We start from the raw sequence: 25,733 nt of genomic DNA on the forward strand, positions 1-25,733 counted from the left end.
GCGCGCGCAAGCCGCGGCTCGTTCACTGACAAGTCAGTGAGTGTGACCGGCGGACCCGATGTCCGCCGGTCACACTACGATCGCTCCGGTGAAGAGAGAAAGGCGGAGCGGCTTATGTAAACAAGCCGCCCGTCATTCTCCCTGGTGTAAAAATGAAGATCAGACGGTTCTACTATGTAGGACCGTTGATCTTTGTTTTTACACCAATAGCCATGTCCCTATACAGTTAGAATCACGCCCCTAGGACACACTTAACCCCTCCCTCTCCAATACAGTTAACCCCTTCCCTGCCAGTGTCATTTTTGCAGTAACAGTGCATATATATAGCACTGATTACTGCAGTAATGTCACTGGTAACCCCAAAAGTGTCAAAAATGTCAGTCAAGGGTCCAATCTGTCCGCCGCAATGTCGCAGTACCGCAAAAAAATCGCAGATAGCCGCCATTACGCGTTAAAAAAAAAACAACAAAAATTACAAAAATCTTTCCCTTTGTTAGTAAATGCGATAACTTTTGCGCAAACCAATCAAAATACGCTTTTTGCGATTTTTTTTTACCAACCATTTGTAGCATAAAACAAATTGGCCGAAATTGTTAAAAAATTTTGATTTTTACATTTTTTTGGGGGGGAATTTCATATAAAAAAATGTGAAAAATATTGTTATTTTTGCAAAATTGACGCTCTTTTTTTGTTTATAGCGCATGATCAAAAAATTGCACAGGTGATCAAATACCACCAAAAGAAAGCTCTGTTTGTGGGAAAAAAAGGACGTCAAATTCGTTTAGATACAGCGTCGCACGACCGTGCAATTGTCCGTTAAAGTCACGCAGTAAAAAAATAGCAAAAAAAACCCTGGTCTTTTAGCAGCCAAATCCTCCGGGGCTTAAGTGGTTAATGGCTGTATGTTGAGTTATTATTTACACTGTTATATAGCTGTACACTCACTACTTTACATTGCAGCAAAGTGTCATTTCTTCAGTGTTGTCACATAAAAAGATATAATACAATATTCACAAAAATGTGAGGGATGTACTCACTTTTGTGAGATACTGTATGTTTAAGCCTATCCAGAAGAGATGTTAGATTAATTTTCAAATAGCCCTGTGTATTCTGTTAATTAAAAAAAATATATTTTACGTCTGGAATATGACATTAACATTTTTTGGTTTCTAACTGTTGAATACAATAGCATTGTATTCATGTTTTCTATATTTCCTTTTCAGGCCAAAGGACATAAAAAGCAAACCACCCAGGCACAACACGTATGCCCTTCAGGTAAAGGAAAAATACTGATTGTGTATGATGAGAGCTTGATATACACAGAGGATATGTGCTTTCCTTTCCTAATGATAAGACTGTCAGGTTTCCAGAAGAAAAGGTAGCCAGCAACTCCAGAATCCAGTAAAATGTATAATCTTTATTGCTACATATAGGTGGATAAAAACAGCTTACATGTTTCAGCACAAAGCCTTGGTCACAGCATATTTTTACAAATGAAAGATAAACATATATAGACACTACACACCTCATTTGAGGGTCGATACTACAATAAAACAATTATTCAATAACATAAAATTGAGTCTAATCAGTAGACAGAGAAATAAAGAAGCACTAGAAAGTAATCACATTATTATTATTATTATTATTATTATTATTATTATTATTATTATTATTATACAGGATTTATATAGTGCCAACAGTTTGTGCAGCGCTTAACAAAATGAAGGCAGACATCACAGTTACAATACAATTTGGAACAAGAGGATTCAGAGGGCCTTGCTCGTTAGAGCTTACAATCTAAAAAGGGAGGGTCAATTGATACAAAAGGTAATAGCTGTGGGGAATGAGCTGATGGAGTAAGTGAAACAGTGTATTCGTTAGAAGCCAGATAGGCTTCTTTAAAGAGAAGGGTTTTCAGGGATCGTCTAAAGATTGATAGATTAGGGGACAGTCGGACAGATTGGGGTAGAGAGTTCCAAAGAATGGGAGAAGCTCTTGAGAAATCCTGGAAGCAAGCATGGGAAGAGGTGACAAGGCAGCTAGAGAGCAGGAGGTCTTGGGAGGACCGAAGAGAGCGGCTTGGTTGATATTTTGAGATCAGGTTAGTGATGTAGCTGGGGGCAGAGTTGTGCATGGCATTGTAAACTATTGTTAGCACTTTGAATTTTATTCGTTGGGTGAGTGGAAGCCAGTGAAGGGATTGGCAGAGAGGGGTGGAGGACACTGAACGGTTGGTAAGGTGGATAAGTCTTGCAGCAGCATTCATTATGGATTGAAGGGGGGATAATCTATGTAAAGGTAATCCAATGAGGAGGGAGTTGCAGTAGTCGAGGCGAGAGATAACCAGGGCATGAATCAAAAGCTTGGTGGTGTCGTTGGTTAAAAAGGGCCGTATTCTAGCGATGTTACGGAGGTTAAGGTGGCATGATTTGGACAGGGATTGGATGTGAGCTTGAAAGGACAGTGCAGAGTCCATGGTATGTGACCCATTCTGGGGAAAGGAAGTATCAAAAAATGTGAGATGTTGTCACTAGTGTTGAGCGAACACGGACTGTATTATTCGGGTCCGTACCGGATAATTGGATTTTTGCTACCCGGACACGGACCCGAATACTTTACTGTTTGTTCGGGTTTAAAATCCGTGTTCCGTAATTTTATTTCCTGTTTTGTATGTAATGGCGCTCTTTTAATGGCGGGCTTTCAACAGCCAATCAACAAGCGTTTAACTGGTGTGGCTTAAGCCATCCCAGCCATGCCTACAAATGTATTGGTAGCCATCTGAAGCATGTGACCCATATCTTTATAAGTTCGAGAGGCACAGCGGGGTGCGTCATTCTGCTGTTGTGTAGGGAGAGAGCACAGATCATAGGTGCTGGCTGCTGCTGTTTAGGGACAGACAGTGAAAAATTGTGCCCGAAAAGAATGCAGGGACAGGTCGGAGTGTAGGCAGGGGAAGATATTTGTGCATTTTAGGGACAGGCTGGAGAGATTAGGCAGGGACAGAACAATTGTCCGTTAGCGATCTACATCGATTTTGCTGTGTGGGGGGTGGTGCAGTGAACAATCTTTTTGCCCTCACTTGAGCCCACTGAGGAGGAGGAGGGAGAAAAAAATATATTTTTATCAGTCTGTTGTGTGCAGCGTTCAGCTATATTTTACTACAGATTGATGTTCTAATCTGCTATTTAAAAATTATAAAGTTAAAGGGGAATTTTTTTTTTTCCCTTCATAGCCTGCTGCTCAGCTGACCGTGACATAAAACATAAGACACTGCTGTGTTCACATGTGTTATTGAGTGATTTTCAATTTTATATACTTTTTTCTATTCCAAAATTTGTTTGGCGCATCTCCTTCCACCATCGAGGATTGCAGGGCGCTTCAGTTTGCCTCCTTTTCCGAACTCCTCCTACTCCTCTTCCTCATCCTCATCCTGCCTTTAGGGTACAAAAAATTGTAATCGGGGCCTAGTCTGTGTTTGTACGTGTGAGATACACCGTTTTATAAATTTTTTTCTATTCCACTATTCAATATACACCCTTTTGGGGTGAAAAAAATTAAATTGCTGCATACTTTGCATATTTGACTGTGAGATACACCCGTTGTATTTGTATAATGTTTTTCTATACCGCTATTTAATAAACACCCTTTTGGGGTAAAAAAAAATTAAAATTGCGGCATAGTTTGCATATTTGACTGTGAGATACACCCGTGCGATACTGTTGTTGTTTTGTTCCGCTATTCAATAAATAGATCAAGATCATAAATTACAGAACTATGAGGAGACCGTCAAATAGGGGCCGTGGCCTGGCTCGTGGTGCTGCTGGTAGAGCTCTTGTTGCAAGGAGAGGACGTGGTCGATCTGTGCCAGCTACATGCACAAGTGAAACACCTTCCTCAAGTGTGAGTAGGCGACAGAACCTGCAGCAGTATTTGGTAGGGCATCATGCGCCTCTACAAATGTTGAGGCCAGAAAAGTAGAGGCGATAGTAGATTGGTTTGCTGCTGACAGTGCCTCCAGTTCCTTCACATTGTCTCCCACCCAGTCTACTACAGAAAGGTCAGAGTTGGCACCTGCAGCCGATGTCCAACCGTCTTTCACCTCACCCCCTTGCAAATCAGGCAAGCAGTCTGAGCTCCAAGTCATGCAGCAGTCTCTTCTTCTTTTTGATGACTCTGTTAGCAGGGTTTCCCAGGGCCATCCACCTAGCCCTGCCCCAGAAGTGGAAGAGATTGAGTGCAGCGATGCCCAACCACTTATTTCTCAAGATGAGTACATGGAAGGACCATCGCAGCACGTCTCCGATGATGACGAAACGCAGGTGCCAACTGCTGCAGCACTCAGAATTGTGGAGACTGACAAGGAGGGCAGGGGTGAAGACTGGGTGGAAGATGATGTGGAGGACGATGAGGTCCTTGACCCCACATGGAATGAAGGTCATGCAGATGACCTGAGTAGTTTGGAGGAAGAGGCGGTGGTCGCACAGAGCCACCAGCACAGCAGAAGAGGGAGCAGGGTGCAAAAGCGGAGCGGCCGTGCCCTAGACACTACGCCTGCTACTGCCCAACGCAGCAAGGGACCGAGCGCACCAAAGCCAGCTCAAAGGAGTTCTCTAGCGTGGAAGTTCTTCAGAAAATGTGCTGATGACAGGACATGAGTGGTTTGCACCCTGTGCAATCAGAGCCTGAAGCGAGGCATAAACCTTCTCAACCTGAGCACAACCTGCATGATCAGGCATCTAAGTGCAAAGCACGAGCTGCAGTGGAGTAGACACCTTCAAAACCAAGAAAGGTCTCTGGCTCCTCCTGCTTCCTCTTCTGCTGCAGTCTCGGCCTCTTCATCCACCTCTGTAGTGATACCGACACCTGCCACCCCGTAAACAGACGATCTGTTAGCAACACCACCACCTGGGTCACCAACCATCTCCACAATGTCCTGTGGAAGCGTTCAGCTGTCCCGTGGAAGCGTTCAGCTTTTCATCTCCCAAACACTTCAGAGGAAGTACCCCCCTACCCACCCGCAATCCCTGGCCCTGAATGCCAGCATTTCAAAGTTCTTGGCCTTTGAAATGCTGTCATTCCGTCTGGTGGAGACGCACAGTTTTAAAAGCCTTATGTCGGTGGCTGTCCCACAGTACGTCGTGCCCAGCCGCCACTACTTTTCCAGGCAAGCCATCCCTTCCCTGCACAACCAAGTGGGGGAAAAAATCAGGTGTGCACTGCGCAACGCCATCTGTGGCAAGGTCCACCTAACTACCGATACATGGACCAGTAAGCACGGTCAGGGGCGTTATATCTCCCTAACGGCACACTGGGTAAATGCAGTGGCGGATGGGCCTGAGGCGGATTGCAATTTGGCGCATGTCCTTCCACCACCGAGGATTGCAGGGCGCTTCAGTTTGCCTCCTGTTCCTAACTCCTCCTACTCCGCTTCCTCATCCTCTACCTCCTCCTCATCCGGTCAGCGTAACACCTTCACCACGCACATACTTAAAATGTTTATAAACATTTGACAGATTTTTGTTACTGGAGTATGATGAAGCACCATTGTAGTGTTCGCTTATTCTAACCCTAGGGGCTCTAGATGTATAGCCAACATACTGTAGGGCACATGTGGTGCATTCTACCACATACACTACATATTTTATGCTTCAGTTGATAAAGCCATGAATGTTGAACTCCTTACCTGTAGAACAAGAGACAACAGACTTATTATTCGTGCCATGTTTATTACAATACCGGCATGTCTTTAAACCACATTGAAAGGAGCCATACGTATTTAACCAAATATTTTTAGGGTTCATTGACTGAAATACATAGAATTTTCCCAAGTGTCCCAGCATGCCTGCTGGAAAACCTCCACTTATTCAAAGGGATAGGAACCAAAGCTTTATCAGCATTAAGAACAGGTAAGTATTTAGATATAAGTCTCCTAAATTGGCTATATTCCTGAGAAAACGAGGTTACAAATGTAACCAAGTTACTACCATTATTCTTATGCTGATTAGGGTTGAGCGGACACCTAGATGTCCGTGTTCGACGGGTTCGGCCGAACTTTAAAAAAAAGTCCGGGTCCGTGTCCCGGACTTTTACCGAACTTTTCCCGGACACCGAACCCCATTGAAGTCAATGGGGACCCGAACTTTAAGGCACTAAAATGGCTCTAAAACACCAAAGGAAAGGGCTAGAGTGCTGCAAATGGCAGCAAAACGTAATTAAGAGCATGGCAAGTGCTCTGCAAACAAATGTGGATAGGGAAATAACTTAAAACAACAAAAAAAAACAGAAAAATAAAACAATGTTCTTCTTCATCTCTGAAGGACGAGGCCCATATGGAGTAGGAGGGAGGTTGAGGTGGTGGTGGATGTGGCGGTGACATAGGCGTGCGCACAGGGTGTGCTGGGTGTGCCTGGGCACACCCTAATCACCTAGGGCACATAGCATTGCCAGTGAGGAGATGGGAAAGATCTCCCTGGGACCTGCTCTGCTCTATTTCTCCTTGCCTACAGGTACATGGCCCCGATACATTACTCTCCCTGCTGGCAAACACATGCATGTGTATTTCAACTTTGGGGTGCACACCTTAATGCAATAGGCTGCGCACACCTATGGGCGGTGTAGGTGGAAGCGGCGGTGGAGGAGGACCAGGGCCGGATTAACAGCATCATGGGCTTGGTGCTGAGGATTTTGAAGGGCCTTAAGGGCCGTGCCTTGCCATGCACCCAGAGGAGGAAGGGTGCAGCCATGCATGCCTAATTCAACATGGGATGCTGTCTCTGAAGCCCATAAACACATCCATGCATCGCCAACTGTCCCTCCTTGTCCGGCCTTCACGCTGTGTGGGGAGGTTCTGAGGGTGCTGCCTGGGGAAGCGAGCATAGAAGCCAGACTTCTGTGTTTACAAGTGACAGAAGAGCGGTAACAGTGAATATGGCCAACCCGGGGCCTATATAAAAGGTAGGGGCCTGGAGCTGCAGCTCCAATAGCCCCTACATTAATCTGGCCCTGAGGAGGAGGACGAGGTAGCCAACACTGCTTCTTTTCAAAAATTTTAAATGAGGGTACACCCCAAAAGAGTGAGAAAGAGCAAAAATGGAACAATGGGTGGGTAAGGTCGGTATCCATTGCTATTCTGCATAAGGTACGGAAAAGTCCCGTGGGATCCATGCCTGGTTCATTTTAATGAACGTGAGCTTGTCCACATTGTCTCTGGACAGGCGGCTGCGCTTGTCTGTTATAACGCCCCCAGCCGTGCTAAATACCCGTTCAGATAATACACTGGCTGCAGGGCACGCCAGCACCTCCAAGGCGTAAAGGGCAAGCTCAGGCCATGTGCCCAATTTGGAGACCCAGAAGTTGAAGGGGGCAGACCCGTCATTCACTACATGTAGGCGTGTGCACACATACTGCTCCACCATGTTGGTAAAATGCTGCCTCCTGCTAAGACGTTCCATCTGAGCTGCTGGTGCTGCTGTTTGTTGTGGCGTGCTGACAAAGCTTTTCCACATTTCGGCCATGCTAACCCTGCCTTCTGAGGTGCTGGCGGTGCCCTGGTTGCGTTGGCGACCTCCTCCTCCTCCTCCTCTGCCTTGTGCTTCCACTGTGGCCCCGCTGTCAGATGGGAATGCCAGCAGCATGGCGTCTACCAGCGTGCGCTTGTACTCGCGCATCTTGCGATCGCGCTCCAGTGAGTGAATTAAGGACGGTACGTTGTCCTTGTAACGGGGATCCAGCAGCGTGGCCACCCAGTAATCAGCACAAGTTAGAATGTGGGCAACTCGGCGGTCGTTGTGGAGACACTGCAGCATGTAATCGCTCATGTGTGCCAGGCTGCCCAGAGGCAACGAAAGGCTGTCCTCTGTGGGAGGTGTATCGTCCGTGTCCTCTGTATCCCCCCAGCCACGCACCAGTGATGGCCATGAGCTGGCCTGGGTGCCACCCTGCTGTGAACATGGTTCCATCTCCTCCTCCAGCTCCTCCTCCTCCTCATCCTCCTCATCCTCCAGAACTGTGCCCCTGCTGGACAATTGCGTCCCTGGCGTTTGCGTGTGCAGGAACCCACCCTCGGAGCCCCTTGCGAATGACTGCCCTGAAAGCCTTGGAAATGTTACCTCTTCATCCTCCTCCTCCTCCTCATCCTGTGCCACATCCTCTTCCATCATCGCCCGAATTGTTTTTTCAAGGAGGCATAGAAGTGGGATAGTTAAGCTGAGAACGGCGTCATTGCCACTGGCCATGTTGGTGGAGTACTCAAAACAGCGCAACAAGGCACACAGGTCTCGCATGGAGGCCCAGTTATTGGTGGTGAAGTGGTGCTGTTCCGCAGAGCGACTCACGCGTGCGTGCTGCAGCTGAAACTCCACTATGGCCTGCTGCTGCTCGCACAGTCTTTCCAGCATGTGCAAGGTGGAGTTCCACCTTGTGGGCACGTCACATATGAGGCGGTGAGCGGGAAGGCCGAAGTTACGCTGCAGCGCTGCCAGGCGAGCAGCAGCAGGGTGAGAACGCCGAAAGTGCGCACAAACGGCCCGCACTTTCTGCAGCAGCTCTGACATATCGGGGTAGTTTTTAAGGAACCTCTGCACCACCAAATTCAGCACATGCGCCAGGCAAGGGATGTGCGTCAAACCGGCTAGGCCCAGAGCTGCTATGAGATTTCGCCCGTTATCGCACACCACCAGGCCGGGCTTGAGGCTCGCTGGCAGCAACCACTCATTTGTCTGCTGTTCCATGCTCCTCCACAACTCCTGCGCGGTGTGTGGTTTGTCCCCCAAACAGGCAAGTTGTAAAACTGCCTGCTGTCGTTTACCCCTGGCCGTGCTGAAGTTGGTGGTGAAGGTGTTACGCTGTCCGGATGAGGAGGCGGTAGAGGATGAGGAAGCGGAGTAGGAGGAGTTAGGAACAGGAGGCAAACTGAAGCGCCCTGCAATCCTCGGTGGTGGAAGGACATGCGCCAAATTGCTATCCGCCTCAGGCCCATCCGCCACTGCATTTACCCAGTGTGCCGTTAGGGAGATATAACGCCCCTGACCGTGCTTACTGGTCCACGTATCCGTAGTTAGGTGGACCTTGGCACAGATGGCGTTGCGCAGTGCACACCTGATATTTTCCCCCACTTGGTTGTGCAGGGAAGGGATGGCTTGCCTGGAAAAGTAGTGGCGGCTGGGCACGACGTACTGTGGGACAGCCACCGACATAAGGTTTTTAAAACTGTGCGTCTCCACCAGACGGAATGACAGCATTTCAAAAGCCAATAATTTTGAAATGCTGGCATTCAGGGCCAGGGATCGCGGGTGGGTAGGGGGGTACTTCCTCTTCCTCTCAAGTGTTTGGGAGATGGAAAGCTGAACGCTTCCACGGGACATTGTGGAGATGGTTGTTGGTGACCCAGGTGGTGGTGTTGCTGACAGATCGTCTGTTTGCGGGGTGGCAGGTGCCGGTATCACTACAGATGTGGCTGGAGCGGCCGAGACTGCAGCAGAAGAGGAAGCAGGATGAGCCAGAGACGTTTCTTGGTTTTGAAGGTGTGTACTCCACTGCAGCTCGTGCTTTGCACTTAGATGCCTGATCATGCAGGTTGTGCTCAGGTTGAGAAGGTTTATGCCTCGCTTCAAGCTCTGATTGCACAGGGTGCAAACCACTCGTGTCCTGTCATCAGCACATTTTCTAAAGAACTTCCACGCTAGAGAACTCCTTTGAGCTGACTTTGGTGCGCTCGTTCCCTTGCTGCGTTGGGCAGTAGCGGGCGTAGTGTCTAGGGCACGGCCGCTCCGCTTCTGCACCCTGCTCCCTCTTCTGCTGTGCTGGTGGCTCTGTGCGACCACCGCCTCTTCCTCCAAACTACTCAGGTCACCTGCATGACGTTCATTCCATGTGGGGTCGAGGACCTCATCGTCCTCCACATCATCTTCCACCCAGTCTTCACCCCTGCCCTCCTTGTCGGTCTCCACAATGCTGAACGCCGCAGCAGTTGGCACCTGCGTTTCGTCATCATCGGAGACGTGCTTCGATGATCCTTGCATGTACTCATCTTGAGAAATAAGTGGTTGGGCATCGCTGCACTCAATCTCTTCCACTTCTGGGGCAGGGCTAGGTGGATGGCCCTGGGAAACCCTGCTGACAGAGTCCTCAAAAAGAATAAGAGACTGCTGTATGGCTTGGGGCTCAGACTGCTGGCCTGATTTGCAAGGGGGTGAGGTGAAAGACGGTTGGACATTGGCTGCAGGTGCCAACTCTGACCTTTCTGCAGTAGACTGGGTGGGAGACAATGTGAAGGAACTGGAGGCACTGTCAGCAGCAAACCAATCTACTATCGCCTCAACTTGTTCTGGCCTCATCACTTCTAGGGGCGTTTGATGCCCTACCAAATACTGATGCAGGTTCTGTCGCCTACTCACACTTGAGGAAGGTGTTTCACTTGTGCGTGTAGCTGGCACAGATCGACCACGTCCTCTCCTTGCAACAGGAGCTCTACCAGCAGCACCACGACCCAGGCCACGGCCCTTATTTGACGGTCTCCTCATATTTCTGTAATTTAAGATCTTGCCCTAGAAAGGTTTTTATTGAATAGCGGAATAGGAAATATGATCCAAAAAAGTGTATGTATCTCGCACGTACAAAACCACACTAGGCCCCAATTACTATTGTTTCTACCCCTAAAAGGATGGATGAGGAGTAGGAGGAGTATGGAACAGACAGCACCCTCAAATCTTCAGAAGTATGAGATGAACCCCAAAAACTTGGAAAGGTGGATCTCACACGTACCGACACAGACTATCCCGCAATTCAATTGATCCTCAAAGGTTTTTATTGAATAGCGGAATAGGAAATATGATCAAAAAAAGTGTATGTATCTCGCACGTACACAGCCACACTAGGCCCCAATTACTATTGTTTGTACCCCTAAAAGGATGGATGAGGAGTAGGAGGAGGAGTATGGAACAGGCAGCACCCTCAAATCTTCAGAAGTATGAGATGAACCCCAAAAACTTGGAAAGGTGGATCTCACACGTACCGACACAGACTATCCCGCAATTCAATTGATCCTCAAAGGTTTTTATTGAATAGCGGAATAGGAAATATGATCAAAAAAAGTGTATGTATCTCGCACGTACACAACCACACTAGGCCCCAATTACTATTGTTTGTACCCCTAAAAGGATGGTTGAGCAGTAGGAGCAGGAGTATGGAACAGGCAGCACCCTCAAATCTTCAGAAGTATGAGATGAACCCCAACAACTTGGAAAGGTGGATCTCACACGTACCGACACAGACTATCTCGCAATTGAATTGATCCCCAAAGGTTTTAATTGAATAGCGGAATAGAAAATATGATCAAAAAGAAAGTGTATGTATCTCGCACGTACACCACCACACTAGGCCCCAACTACTATTGTTTGTACCCCTAAAAGGATGGTTGAGCAGTAGGAGGAGGAGTATGGAACAGGCAGCACCCTCAAATCTTCAGAAGTATGAGATGAACCCCAAAAACTTGGAAAGGTGGATCTCTCTCACACGTACCAACACAGACTATCCCCCAATTTAACTGATCCCCAAAGGTTTTTGATTAAATAGCGGAATAGAAAATATGATCCAAAAAAAGTGTATGTATATCACACGTACACAACCACACTAGGCCCCAATTACTATTGTTTGTACCCCTAAAAGGCTAGATGAGGAGTAGGGGGGGTATGGAACAGGCAGCACCCTCAAACCTTCAGAAGTATGAGATGAACCCCAACAACTTGGAAAGGTGGATCTCTCTCACACGTACCAACACAGACTATCCCCCAATTTAACTGATCCCCAAAGGTTTTTGATTAAATAGCGGAATAGAAAATATGATCCAAAAAAAGTGTATGTATATCACACGTACACAACCACACTAGGCCCCAATTACTATTGTTTGTACCCCTAAAAGGCTAGATGAGGAGTAGGGGGAGTATGGAACAGGCAGCACCCTCAAACCTTCAGAAGTATGAGATGAACCCCAACAACTTGGAAAGGTGGATCTCTCTCACACGTACCAACACAGACTATCCCCCAATTTAACTGATCCCCAAAGGTTTTTGATTAAATAGCGGAATAGAAAATATGATCCAAAAAAAGTGTATGTATATCACACGTACACAACCACACTAGGCCCCAATTACTATTGTTTGTACCCCTAAAAGGCTAGATGAGGAGTAGGGGGGGTATGGAACAGGCAGCACCCTCAAACCTTCAGAAGTATGAGATGAACCCCAACAACTTGGAAAGGTGGATCTCTCTCACACGTACCAACACAGACTATCCCCCAATTTAACTGATCCCCAAAGGTTTTTGATTAAATAGCGGAATAGAAAATATGATCCAAAAAAAGTGTATGTATATCACACGTACACAACCACACTAGGCCCCAATTACTATTGTTTGTACCCCTAAAAGGCTAGATGAGGAGTAGGGGGGGTATGGAACAGGCAGCACCCTCAAACCTTCAGAAGTATGAGATGAACCCCAAAAACTTGGAAAGGTGGATCTCTCTCACACGTACCAACACAGACTATCCCCCAATTTAACTGATCCCCAAAGGTTTTTGATTAAATAGCGGAATAGAAAATATGATCCAAAAAAAGTGTATGTATATCACACGTACACAACCACACTAGGCCCCAATTACTATTGTTTGTACCCCTAAAAGGCTAGGAGTAGGGGGAGTATGGAACAGGCAGCACCCTCAAACCTTCAGAAGTATGAGATGAACCCCAACAACTTGGAAAGGTGGATCTCTCTCACACGTACCAACACAGACTATCCCCCAATTTAACTGATCCCCAAAGGTTTTTGATTAAATAGCGGAATAGAAAATATGATCCAAAAAAAGTGTATGTATATCACACGTACACAACCACACTGGGCCCCAATTACTATTGTTTGTACCCCTAAAAGGCTAGATGAGGAGTAGGGGGAGTATGGAACAGGCAGCACCCTCAAACCTTCAGAAGTATGAGATGAACCCCAACAACTTGGAAAGGTGGATCTCTCTCACACGTACCAACACAGACTATGCCCCAATTTAACTGATCCCCAAAGGTTTTTGATTAAATAGCGGAATAGAAAATATGATCCAAAAAAAGTGTATGTATATCACACGTACACAACCACACTAGGCCCCAATTACTATTGTTTGTACCCCTAAAAGGCTAGATGAGGAGTAGGGGGGGTATGGAACAGGCAGCACCCTCAAACCTTCAGAAGTATGAGATGAACCCCAACAACTTGGAAAGGTGGATCTCTCTCACACGTACCAACACAGACTATCCCCCAATTTAACTGATCCCCAAAGGTTTTTGATTAAATAGCGGAATAGAAAATATGATCCAAAAAAAGTGTATGTATATCACACGTACACAACCACACTAGGCCCCAATTACTATTGTTTGTACCCCTAAAAGGCTAGGAGTAGGGGGAGTATGGAACAGGCAGCACCCTCAAACCTTCAGAAGTATGAGATGAACCCCAACAACTTGGAAAGGTGGATCTCTCTCACACGTACCAACACAGACTATCCCCCAATTTAACTGATCCCCAAAGGTTTTTGATTAAATAGCGGAATAGAAAATATGATCCAAAAAAAGTGTATGTATATCACACGTACACAACCACACTAGGCCCCAATTACTATTGTTTGTACCCCTAAAAGGCTAGATGAGGAGTAGGGGGAGTATGGAACAGGCAGCACCCTCAAACCTTCAGAAGTATGAGATGAACCCCAACAACTTGGAAAGGTGGATCTCTCTCACACGTACCAACACAGACTATCCCCCAATTTAACTGATCCCCAAAGGTTTTTGATTAAATAGCGGAATAGAAAATATGATCCAAAAAAAGTGTATGTATATCACACGTACACAACCACACTAGGCCCCAATTACTATTGTTTGTACCCCTAAAAGGCTAGATGAGGAGTAGGGGGAGTATGGAACAGGCAGCACCCTCAAACCTTCAGAAGTATGAGATGAACCCCAACAACTTGGAAAGGTGGATCTCTCTCACACGTACCAACACAGACTATCCCCCAATTTAACTGATCCCCAAAGGTTTTTGATTAAATAGCGGAATAGAAAATATGATCCAAAAAAAGTGTATGTATATCACACGTACACAACCACACTGGGCCCCAATTACTATTGTTTGTACCCCTAAAAGGCTAGATGAGGAGTAGGGGGAGTATGGAACAGGCAGCACCCTCAAACCTTCAGAAGTATGAGATGAACCCCAACAACTTGGAAAGGTGGATCTCTCTCACACGTACCAACACAGACTATCCCCCAATTTAACTGATCCCCAAAGGTTTTTGATTAAATAGCGGAATAGAAAATATGATCCAAAAAAAGTGTATGTATATCACACGTACACAACCACACTGGGCCCCAATTACTATTGTTTGTACCCCTAAAAGGCTAGATGAGGAGTAGGGGGAGTATGGAACAGGCAGCACCCTCAAACCTTCAGAAGTATGAGATGAACCCCAACAACTTGGAAAGGTGGATCTCTCTCACACGTACCAACACAGACTATCCCCCAATTTAACTGATCCCCAAAGGTTTTTGATTAAATAGCGGAATAGAAAATATGATCCAAAAAAAGTGTATGTATATCACACGTACACAACCACACTAGGCCCCAATTACTATTGTTTGTACCCCTAAAAGGCTAGATGAGGAGTAGGGGGAGTATGGAACAGGCAGCACCCTCAAACCTTCAGAAGTATGAGATGAACCCCAACAACTTGGAAAGGTGGATCTCTCTCACACGTACCAACACAGACTATCCCCCAATTTAACTGATCCCCAAAGGTTTTTGATTAAATAGCGGAATAGAAAATATGATCCAAAAAAAGTGTATGTATATCACACGTACACAACCACACTAGGCCCCAATTACTATTGTTTGTACCCCTAAAAGGCTAGATGAGGAGTAGGGGGGGTATGGCACAGGCAGCACCCTCAAACCTTCAGAAGTATGAGATGAACCCCAACAACTTGGAAAGGTGGATCTCTCTCACACGTACCAACACAGACTATCCCCCAATTTAACTGATCCCCAAAGGTTTTTGATTAAATAGCGGAATAGAAAATATGATCCAAAAAAAGTGTATGTATATCACACGTACACAACCACACTAGGCCCCAATTACTATTGTTTGTACCCCTAAAAGGCTAGATGAGGAGTAGGGGGAGTATGGAACAGGCAGCACCCTCAAACCTTCAGAAGTATGAGATGAACCCCAACAACTTGGAAAGGTGGATCTCTCTCACACGTACCAACACAGACTATCCCCCAATTTAACTGATCCCCAAAGGTTTTTGATTAAATAGCGGAATAGAAAATATGATCCAAAAAAAGTGTATGTATATCACACGTACACAACCACACTGGGCCCCAATTACTATTGTTTGTACCCCTAAAAGGCTAGATGAGGAGTAGGGGGAGTATGGAACAGGCAGCACCCTCAAACCTTCAGAAGTATGAGATGAACCCCAACAACTTGGAAAGGTGGATCTCTCTCACACGTACCAACACAGACTATCCCCCAATTTAACTGATCCCCAAAGGTTTTTGATTAAATAGCGGAATAGAAAATATGATCCAAAAAAAGTGTATGTATATCACACGTACACAACCACACTAGGCCCCAATTACTATTGTTTGTACCCCTAAAAGGCTAGATGAGGAGTAGGGGGAGTATGGAACAGGCAGCACCCTCAAACCTTCAGAAGTATGAGATGAACCCCAACAACTTGGAAAGGTGGATCTCTCTCACACGTACCAACACAGACTATCCCCCAATTTAACTGATCCCCAAAGGTTTTTGATTAAATAGCGGAATAGAAAATATGATCCAAAAAAAGTGTATGTATATCACACGTACACAACCACACTAGGCCCCAATTACTATTGTTTGTACCCCTAAAAGGCTAGATGAGGAGTAGGGGGGGTATGGAACAGGCAGCACCCTCAAACCTTCAGAAGTATGAGATGAACCCCAACAACTTGGAAAGGTGGATCTCTCTCACACGTACCAACACAGACTATCCCCCAATTTAACTGATCCCCAAAGGTTTTTGATTAAATAGCGGAATAGAAAATATGATCCAAAAAAAGTGTATGTATATCACACGTACACAACCACACTAGGCCCCAATTACTATTGTTTGTACCCCTAAAAGGCTAGATGAGGAGTAGGGGGAGTATGGAACAGGCAGCACCCTCAAACCTTCAGAAGTATGAGATGAACCCCAACAACTTGGAAAGGTGGATCTCTCTCACACGTACCAACACAGACTATCCCCCAATTTAACTGATCCCCAAAGGTTTTTGATTAAATAGCGGAATAGAAAATATGATCCAAAAAAAGTGTATGTATATCACACGTACACAACCACACTAGGCCCCCATTACTATTGTTTGTACCCCTAAAAGGCTAGATGAGGAGTAGGGGGGGTATGGAATAGGCAGCACCCTCAAACCTTCAGAAGTATGAGATGAACCCCAACAACTTGGAAAGGTGGATCTCTCTCACACGTACCAACACAGACTATCCCCCAATTTAACTGATCCCCAAAGGTTTTTGATTAAATAGCGGAATAGAAAATATGATCCAAAAAAAGTGTATGTATATCACACGTACACAACCACACTAGGCCCCAATTACTATTGTTTGTACCCCTAAAAGGCTAGATGAGGAGTAGGGGGGGTATGGAACAGGCAGCACCCTCAAACCTTCAGAAGTATGAGATGAACCCCAACAACTTGGAAAGGTGGATCTCTCTCACACGTACCAACACAGACTATCCCCCAATTTAACTGATCCCCAAAGGTTTTTGATTAAATAGCGGAATAGAAAATATGATCCAAAAAAAGTGTATGTATATCACACGTACACAACCACACTAGGCCCCAATTACTATTGTTTGTACCCCTAAAAGGCTAGATGAGGAGTAGGGGGAGTATGGAACAGGCAGCACCCTCAAACCTTCAGAAGTATGAGATGAACCCCAACAACTTGGAAAGGTGGATCTCTCTCACACGTACCAACACAGACTATCCCCCAATTTAACTGATCCCCAAAGGTTTTTGATTAAATAGCGGAATAGAAAATATGATCCAAAAAAAGTGTATGTATATCACACGTACACAACCACACTGGGCCCCAATTACTATTGTTTGTACCCCTAAAAGGCTAGATGAGGAGTAGGGGGAGTATGGAACAGGCAGCACCCTCAAACCTTCAGAAGTATGAGATGAACCCCAACAACTTGGAAAGGTGGATCTCTCTCACACGTACCAACACAGACTATCCCCCAATTTAACTGATCCCCAAAGGTTTTTGATTAAATAGCGGAATAGAAAATATGATCCAAAAAAAGTGTATGTATATCACACGTACACAACCACACTAGGCCCCAATTACTATTGTTTGTACCCCTAAAAGGCTAGGAGTAGGGGGAGTATGGAACAGGCAGCACCCTCAAACCTTCAGAAGTATGAGATGAACCCCAACAACTTGGAAAGGTGGATCTCTCTCACACGTACCAACACAGACTATCCCCCAATTTAACTGATCCCCAAAGGTTTTTGATTAAATAGCGGAATAGAAAATATGATCCAAAAAAAGTGTATGTATATCACACGTACACAACCACACTGGGCCCCAATTACTATTGTTTGTACCCCTAAAAGGCTAGATGAGGAGTAGGGGGAGTATGGAACAGGCAGCACCCTCAAACCTTCAGAAGTATGAGATGAACCCCAACAACTTGGAAAGGTGGATCTCTCTCACACGTACCAACACAGACTATCCCCCAATTTAACTGATCCCCAAAGGTTTTTGATTAAATAGCGGAATAGAAAATATGATCCAAAAAAAGTGTATGTATATCACACGTACACAACCACACTGGGCCCCAATTACTATTGTTTGTACCCCTAAAAGGCTAGATGAGGAGTAGGGGGAGTATGGAACAGGCAGCACCCTCAAACCTTCAGAAGTATGAGATGAACCCCAACAACTTGGAAAGGTGGATCTCTCTCACACGTACCAACACAGACTATCCCCCAATTTAACTGATCCCCAAAGGTTTTTGATTAAATAGCGGAATAGAAAATATGATCCAAAAAAAGTGTATGTATATCACACGTACACAACCACACTGGGCCCCAATTACTATTGTTTGTACCCCTAAAAGGCTAGATGAGGAGTAGGGGGAGTATGGAACAGGCAGCACCCTCAAACCTTCAGAAGTATGAGATGAACCCCAACAACTTGGAAAGGTGGATCTCTCTCACACGTACCAACACAGACTATCCCCCAATTTAACTGATCCCCAAAGGTTTTTGATTAAATAGCGGAATAGAAAATATGATCCAAAAAAAGTGTATGTATATCACACGTACACAACCACACTAGGCCCCAATTACTATTGTTTGTACCCCTAAAAGGCTAGATGAGGAGTAGGGGGGGTATGGAACAGGCAGCACCCTCAAACCTTCAGAAGTATGAGATGAACCCCAACAACTTGGAAAGGTGGATCTCTCTCACACGTACCAACACAGACTATCCCCCAATTTAACTGATCCCCAAAGGTTTTTGATTAAATAGCGGAATAGAAAATATGATCCAAAAAAAGTGTATGTATATCACACGTACACAACCACACTAGGCCCCAATTACTATTGTTTGTACCCCTAAAAGGCTAGGAGTAGGGGGAGTATGGAACAGGCAGCACCCTCAAACCTTCAGAAGTATGAGATGAACCCCAACAACTTGGAAAGGTGGATCTCTCTCACACGTACCAACACAGACTATCCCACAATTTAACTGATCCCCAAAGGTTTTTGATTAAATAGCGGAATAGAAAATATGATCCAAAAAAAGTGTATGTATATCACACTTACACAACCACACTAGGCCCCAATTACTATTGTTTGTACCCCTAAAAGGCTAGATGAGGAGTAGGGGGAGTATGGAACAGGCAGCACCCTCAAATCTTCAGAAGTATGAGATTGTGTTCACTGTACCCCACAAAGATTGAGTTCACTGCACCCCACAATGATTGTGTTCACTGCACCCCACAAAGATTGTGTTCACTGCACCTCACAAAGATTGTGTTCACTGTACCCCCCAAAGATTGTGTTCACTGCACCCCACAAAGATTCTGTTCACTGTACCCCACAAAGATTGTGTTCACTGCACCCTAAAAGGATGTTGTTCACTGCACCCCACAAAGATTGTGTTCACTGCACCCTAAAAGGATGTTGTTCACTGCACCCCAAAAAGATTGTGTTCACTGTACCCCCCCAAAGATTGTGTTCACTGCACCCCACAAAGATTGTGTTCACTGCACCCCAAAAAGATTGTGTTCACTGTACCCCCCAAAGATTGTGTTCACTGCACCCCAAAAAGATTGTGTTCACTGTACCCCCCAAAGATTGTGTTCACTGCACCCCACAAAGATTCTGTTCACTGTACCCCACAAAGATTGTGTTCACTGCACCCCAAAAAGATTGTGTTCACTGTACCCCCCCAAAGATTGTGTTCACTGCACCCCACAAAGATTCTGTTCACTGCACCCCACAAAGGATTTTGTTCACTGCACCCCAAAAAGATTGTGTTCACTGCACCCCAAAAAGGATTTTGATCACTGCACCCCAAAAAGGATGTTGTTCACTGCACCCCAAAAATGATTTTGTTCACTCCACCCCAAAAAGATTGTGTTCACTGCACCCCACAAAGATTGTGTTCACTGCACCCCAAAAAGATTGTGTTCACTGTACCCCCCAAAGATTGTGTTCACTGCACCCCACAAAGATTCTGTTCACTGTACCCCACAAAGATTGTGTTCACTGCACCCCAAAAAGATTGTGTTCACTGCACCCAAAAAGGATGTTGTTCACTGCACCCCAAAAAGGATGTTGTTCACTCCACCCCAAAAAGATTGTGTTCACTGCACCCCACAAAGATTGTGTTCACTGCACCCCAAAAAGATTGTGTTCACTGCACCCCAAAAATGATTTTGTTCACTGCACCCCAAAAAGGATTTTGTTCACTGCACCCCAAAAAGGATGTTGTTCACTCCACCCCAAAAAGATTGTGTTCACTGCACCCCAAAAAGATTGTGTTCACTGCACCCCACAAAGGATTTTGTTCACTGCACCCCAAAAAGATTGTGTTCACTGCACCCCAAAAAGGATGTTGTTCACTGCACCCCAAAAAGGATTTTGTTCACTGCACCCCAAAAAGATTGTGTTCACTGCACCCCACAAAGGATTTTGTTCACTGCACCCCACAAAGATTGTGTTCACTGCACACCAAAAAGGATTGTGTTCACTGCACCCCAAAAAGATTTTGTTCACTGCACCCCAAAAAGATTGTGTTCACTGCAGCCCAAAAAGATTGTGTTCACTGCAGCCCAAAAAGATTGTGTTCACTGCAGCCCAAAAAGATTGTGTTCACTGCAGCTCACACACAGAAAAATGGATGTGGATCACTGACACCTGCCTATCTCCAATCCCACACCACACAGCAATATCGATTGTAGTTTGTAGAACACAGTTTCCCTAAAATTCAGCAGACTCTGTCCCTAACAGGATTGAGAAGAGATCGTAGATCAGGATTGAGTGCAGATTCACCCCACCCCCCACACAGCAATATCGATTGTAGTTTGTAGAAGACACTGACCCTATAATTCAGCAGACTCTATCCCTAAAATGCCTACAACTCGCCCTGCCTAAACACTCCGACCTGTCCCTCAATTCTATCCGGACACAAATGGTTTTTTCCTGCCTATCTTTCCCTAATCAGCAGCCAGCACATTGATGTGTGCTCTGTCCCTTAGCTAAGCAGCAGAATGACGCTGCTGCGGCGGCTGCCTCGAACTTATAAAGACTTGGTCACATGCTTCAGACGGCCAATCACAGCTACTAAGACATTTGCAGGCATGGCTGGGATGGCTTAAGGCACACCAGTTAAACGATTGTTGATTGGCTGTTGAAAGCCCGCCATGAAAAGAGCGCCAAAGCATGCAAAACCCGGAAATAAAACGACCGAACACGGATTTTTACCCGAACATACAGTAAAGTGTCCGTGTCCGTGTTCGGGTACAAAAAATCCAATTATTCGGTACGAACACGAATAATACAGTCCGTGTTCGCTCAACACTAATGCTGATGTTTGTTAGCAGTTGTTTTATTGAGGAGTGTATTTCTACTCCTTCTAGAGGCTATAGCAATACCTCTATTAATATGCCAATCCTGGTATCCTCTCTCTTTAAGTCAGAAATAGGGATGATCGAACTTTTTAAAAGTTCGGTTCGACCAGAACACCAGAACTTCAAGAAAGTTCGGCCCGGATTTCAGAACCATATTGAAATCAATGGGACCCGAACTTCGGTAATCAAAAAACCCATTTTGAAGCCCTAAAACCCAATAAATGCCCCTAAAAAGTGCCTAGGGTTCTGGGTCATGCCCCAGAAACTATTAATCACACAAAAAAAGTTCTTAGAAATTGTCATTTTTGATAGAGAGCCAGTTATTGAAAAAATTATATAAAAAAAAAAAATTAGATTTCTTTGGATTTAGTGTCTGGGGGGTCTAAAAAGTGTACCTGTGAAGTTTCAGCACTGTAGCATGTCCAGAACCAGAAAAAAAAGATTGTTTCTCTTGGCTCACTTATAGAACAGGTATATGGCTCCACTATTTTCACACCTTGCAGGTTTTGTAGCAAGCGTTTTTTTGGGCATTTTTTGGGGGTTATTGGAGGCAGGCATAACATCAGAACTTCTGTGTAAGGGTATATATACACACACACTTATATGTATATATACACATACACATATATAGGTGTAAAAGTAGCAGAACACTATACTTGCGCTAATGAAATAATTTACATCCATGTGGCTTCTCTCCTTTCACACCTATATGTGTATGTGTATAAATACATATAAGTGTGTGTGTATATATACCCCTATACAGAAGTTCAGATGTTTTGCACTTATATGTATTTATACACATACACATATATAGGTGTGATAGGAGTGGAGCCATATGCCTGTTAATTATTTCATTAGCGCAAGCATAGTGTTCTGCTATTTTCACACCTATATATGTGTAGGTGTATATATACATACGTGTGTGTATATATACCCCTATACAGAAGTTCAGATGTTTTTGCCTGCCTCCAAAGACCCCAAAAAAATGCCCAAAAAAACGCCTGCAATAACACACCTGGGCGTTTTTTTTTTTTTGGCGCAGGCGTTTTTTTGGGCATTTTTTTGGGGTCTTTGGAGGCAGGCAAAACATCTGAACTTCTGTATAGGGGTATATATACACACACACTTATATGTATTATACACTGACACACATATAGGTGTGATAGGTGCGGAGCCATATGCCTGTTAATTATTTCATTAGCGCAAGCATAGTATTCTGCTATTTTCACACCTATATATGTGTATATATACATACATGTGTGTGTATATATACCCTTATACAGAAGTTCAGATGTCATGCCTGAATCCAAACATGTCCTCAAAAAAGACCTATAAACGCCTGCAGCAAAAAGCAGGCTGACCGGAGAGAAGCCATATCCCTGTTCTATAAGTCACCTAAAAGAAACTATCTTTTCTCTATAGTGGTCACCCTGAAATGGAAGGGTTTGGTCACCCTGCCATAGCAGTCAGAGTCAGTTCACCCTACACTACACTACGGTCACCTGGGCACTTAACACTTTCCCTACAGAAACTAGATTTTTGAAGCTAACTAAAGTGGAAAATAGGACCCTAACTACACTAGATATCCCTTTCCTCACACTAATAATTGCTAAATGACACTTTTGAAGCAGAAGTAACAGAACTGCTTCCACTCTCTTCCACAGCCCTGTATTAAAATGGTAGCGATTTGGCGAAGCTATCTTATAGACTGGGGGCGTATTCACTAATGATTGGCCTCTGGACCCCCTAGTCACTCCAATCACATTCCTAGCATTCTCCTGCCCCCTCAATTGGCTTTTTCTAATGGTTCCGGTCCAATCACAGGCTTTTAAAGCCCAGTTCCTGTCCCATTGCATTTTGGTTGGTTCTGGTTTTCAGCAAAAAGTTCGGAATTCGTCCGAATTTCGAACACCCAATGTTCGGGTCGAACCGATGGTCGACCCGAACCGTTCGATCATCCCTAGTCAGGAAGCAATAATGTTGCATTCCTTTTTGAAGCTTTCTGCATTGGAGCATTTGCACCACCGTGCTCTGATGAATTCGCTTAACAGAATCTATTGAATTGTGTGTGTAGAGTGACAGCTTGTAGCAACCAGTTACCAGCACACTCTTTCCAAAAGGTGCAGGTTTGTACACTGCCCGTGATGTGATCACCAACCAATGTGACATCAAGATAGTTGATTGTGTTACTGTAATCAAAAGACAAACACAAGGGCGCATCGGCCTAGTGCATTATCCTCCATAAAAGACTTTATTAAATACAGGAATAAAAATTCCTCCACTTCAGATTTGTTGGGAGTCTCCTTTGCTGAGAGCTCTGCTCTTGTGTGTCGTTTGCCTATACACCGTAAGGTTTTCAGGTTATTGGAAAAATATATTGAGGGAGATATCTCACCTACATCTAACATTGTGTGTAGTACCCTTATGACCCTTGGAGGCATGTGAGGCATCCCCAAAGACAGGGTAGGCTAGCATTTTCAAAGGGCTGAGTCAATGGTTGAAAGGTGGGGGATGTGTAACAACTAGGCACCAATCACTTTAAAGTCTATCTTCACTGCATCTGAGCAACACAAGCCCAAACACTATTTAATTCATTTTAATATTCAAAACAGACTCTCCTATCCATCCATGTCTCTATGTATTCCAGTAGATCTCCCAGTAGTGCTGACCTGCTCCTGCTGTCCTCTCCCTCTGCTCCCCTGCCTCCACGATGGGCTTCCCCTGTGTGTTGTGGCGGGATCCTTCCAGCACCCAAGCCCCGGCCTGGGGTCACCTCCCCCAAACTAGGGGGCACCCTCAAGGGCCACCGACAGCCTCCTCAGCACTCTATCTCCATCTTCCATCCGAATGCCCCTGCTGGCATGACCCATGCCTATTTATGAGGTGGCCTGCCTCCTGCCAGCCTTTTAGTGAGGATTGGCTTAGGTCCTCATAAATATTACAAACAACTCATCCTAACTTCCACACAGAGCCCCCCGCCCCAAAGCACCCCCCCCCCATGTTGAGGGCATGTGGCCTGATATGGTTGGAGGGGGGGGCGCTCGCTCGTTTCCCCTCCTTTCCTTGCCTGCCAGGTTGCATGCTCAGATAAGGGTCTAGTATGGATTTTGGAGGGGGTACCCCACACCATTCCTTTTTATTTTGGTGTTGGGTTCTTCTTAAAATCCATATCAAACCGGATGGGGGGGGGGGGCCCCACACCGTTTTTTTGTTTTTTTTATTCAGCTGTCAGCGGGGAAACCCATTTACAGCTGATGACTCATCAGTTATAAAGGACGCTGCGGCTGGCTTCCCTGCCCCCTAACAACCAGCTTACACTGCGCCCCGATGGGACAAAGCTTTGTAAAATGCACTGTGCCGCACACACAATTCACGCACACCGTTCGCCCAACACTATGTCAATGTATCTAAATGTTTTCATACAGACCAGTACTTAGTGAAAAATGTACTTTCTGCTTAATTTTTCTTTGTTATGGGCCAATCTTCTGGATGGGGGACTGAGAAATTTAAAACCTACATTGGCTGTGTTAAAATGCTCAGCTCTTATTTATGCGTCCTCTACAGAAAGGTATGAACAGTGGAAGCCTATGTTGGATGAGGCATGATCTAGCACCCAGGTTGATACAGATATACAAGTACCTTTGACTCAGCATCCATATCAATGCACTGAACAGATACCCAACAGCACTCAACCTAATATTTCTTCAGATCCTAGTTGTATGCATGCCCTCAACCCTATGACATCACACAAATATGACATTACTTTTTTTCAGTTACCATCTTTTCCCATACTAATATGCTTGACCACTTAAAACAAATAATTAGATCAAAATATATTTGTTAATCATCACTATAAGTTAATAACAATAGGAGTAAAATCAGGCACTAGTATATACACATTTAAGCTGTCTCCTAGTTTATACTTTCTGATTGTTTTTCTTTTTGTTAATCCTACTTTTTTATCTTTATTTCTTACCAGATACTGCTGAAAAATTTGCATTCACTTTAAAAACTCCACAAAAGCTGATCCCAGGTTCTGAACGTGCCCACATCATTGTTTCAGGTAAGAACCAAATACTGTTATTTCATTTTGTAAATACACTTATTTCCTTTTGATTTCTATCAGCTATTATAATCCTCGTTTGACAGGTGACCTCATGGCCAACCCAGTGAAAAATCTGGAAGATCTAACTACATTACCAGATGGATGTGCTGAGCAGAGCATATCCAAATTTTCTAGATATGTTTCTGTCCTAGATTATCTACAGAGTATCAATGAACTCACACCTAAAACTAAAGAAGAACTTCTGAAAGGACTAGTTGAAGGTAAGCCAGTTTTTAAAAAAACGGGAAAAAAAAAATTATAGCAGTAGTGACTGTAAAGCTGCTGGGTTTCAAATGCAAAAGACATACCTTTGAGACTCAGTCTGCATGAACAGTATGGCAACTCGATAACTTGAAAAGATCCACTGCCAGCCCATTTCA

General features: G+C 44.9%; 2 protein-coding genes across 5 annotated transcripts in view; both read left to right on the forward strand.

Moving 5' to 3' along the window:
* LOC309563584 (alpha-2-macroglobulin-like protein 1) overlaps window positions 1-25,733 on the forward strand; it is a 562,516-nt gene that overhangs the window by 225,876 nt on the left and 310,907 nt on the right. The window lies entirely within an intron of this gene.
* LOC309563586 (alpha-2-macroglobulin-like) overlaps window positions 1-25,733 on the forward strand; it is a 156,714-nt gene that overhangs the window by 61,074 nt on the left and 69,907 nt on the right. The window contains exons 7-9 of the mRNA XM_082268053.1: window positions 1,224-1,275; window positions 25,228-25,311; window positions 25,398-25,574. Coding sequence (XP_082124179.1) covers window positions 1,224-1,275; window positions 25,228-25,311; window positions 25,398-25,574 — 313 coding nt within the window. The remainder of the gene's footprint in view (window positions 1-1,223; window positions 1,276-25,227; window positions 25,312-25,397; window positions 25,575-25,733) is intronic.

Source organism: Pelophylax lessonae (assembly GCF_965119305.1).
Source record: "Pelophylax lessonae genome assembly, chromosome: 9".
Lineage (NCBI taxonomy): Eukaryota > Metazoa > Chordata > Amphibia > Anura > Ranidae > Pelophylax > Pelophylax lessonae.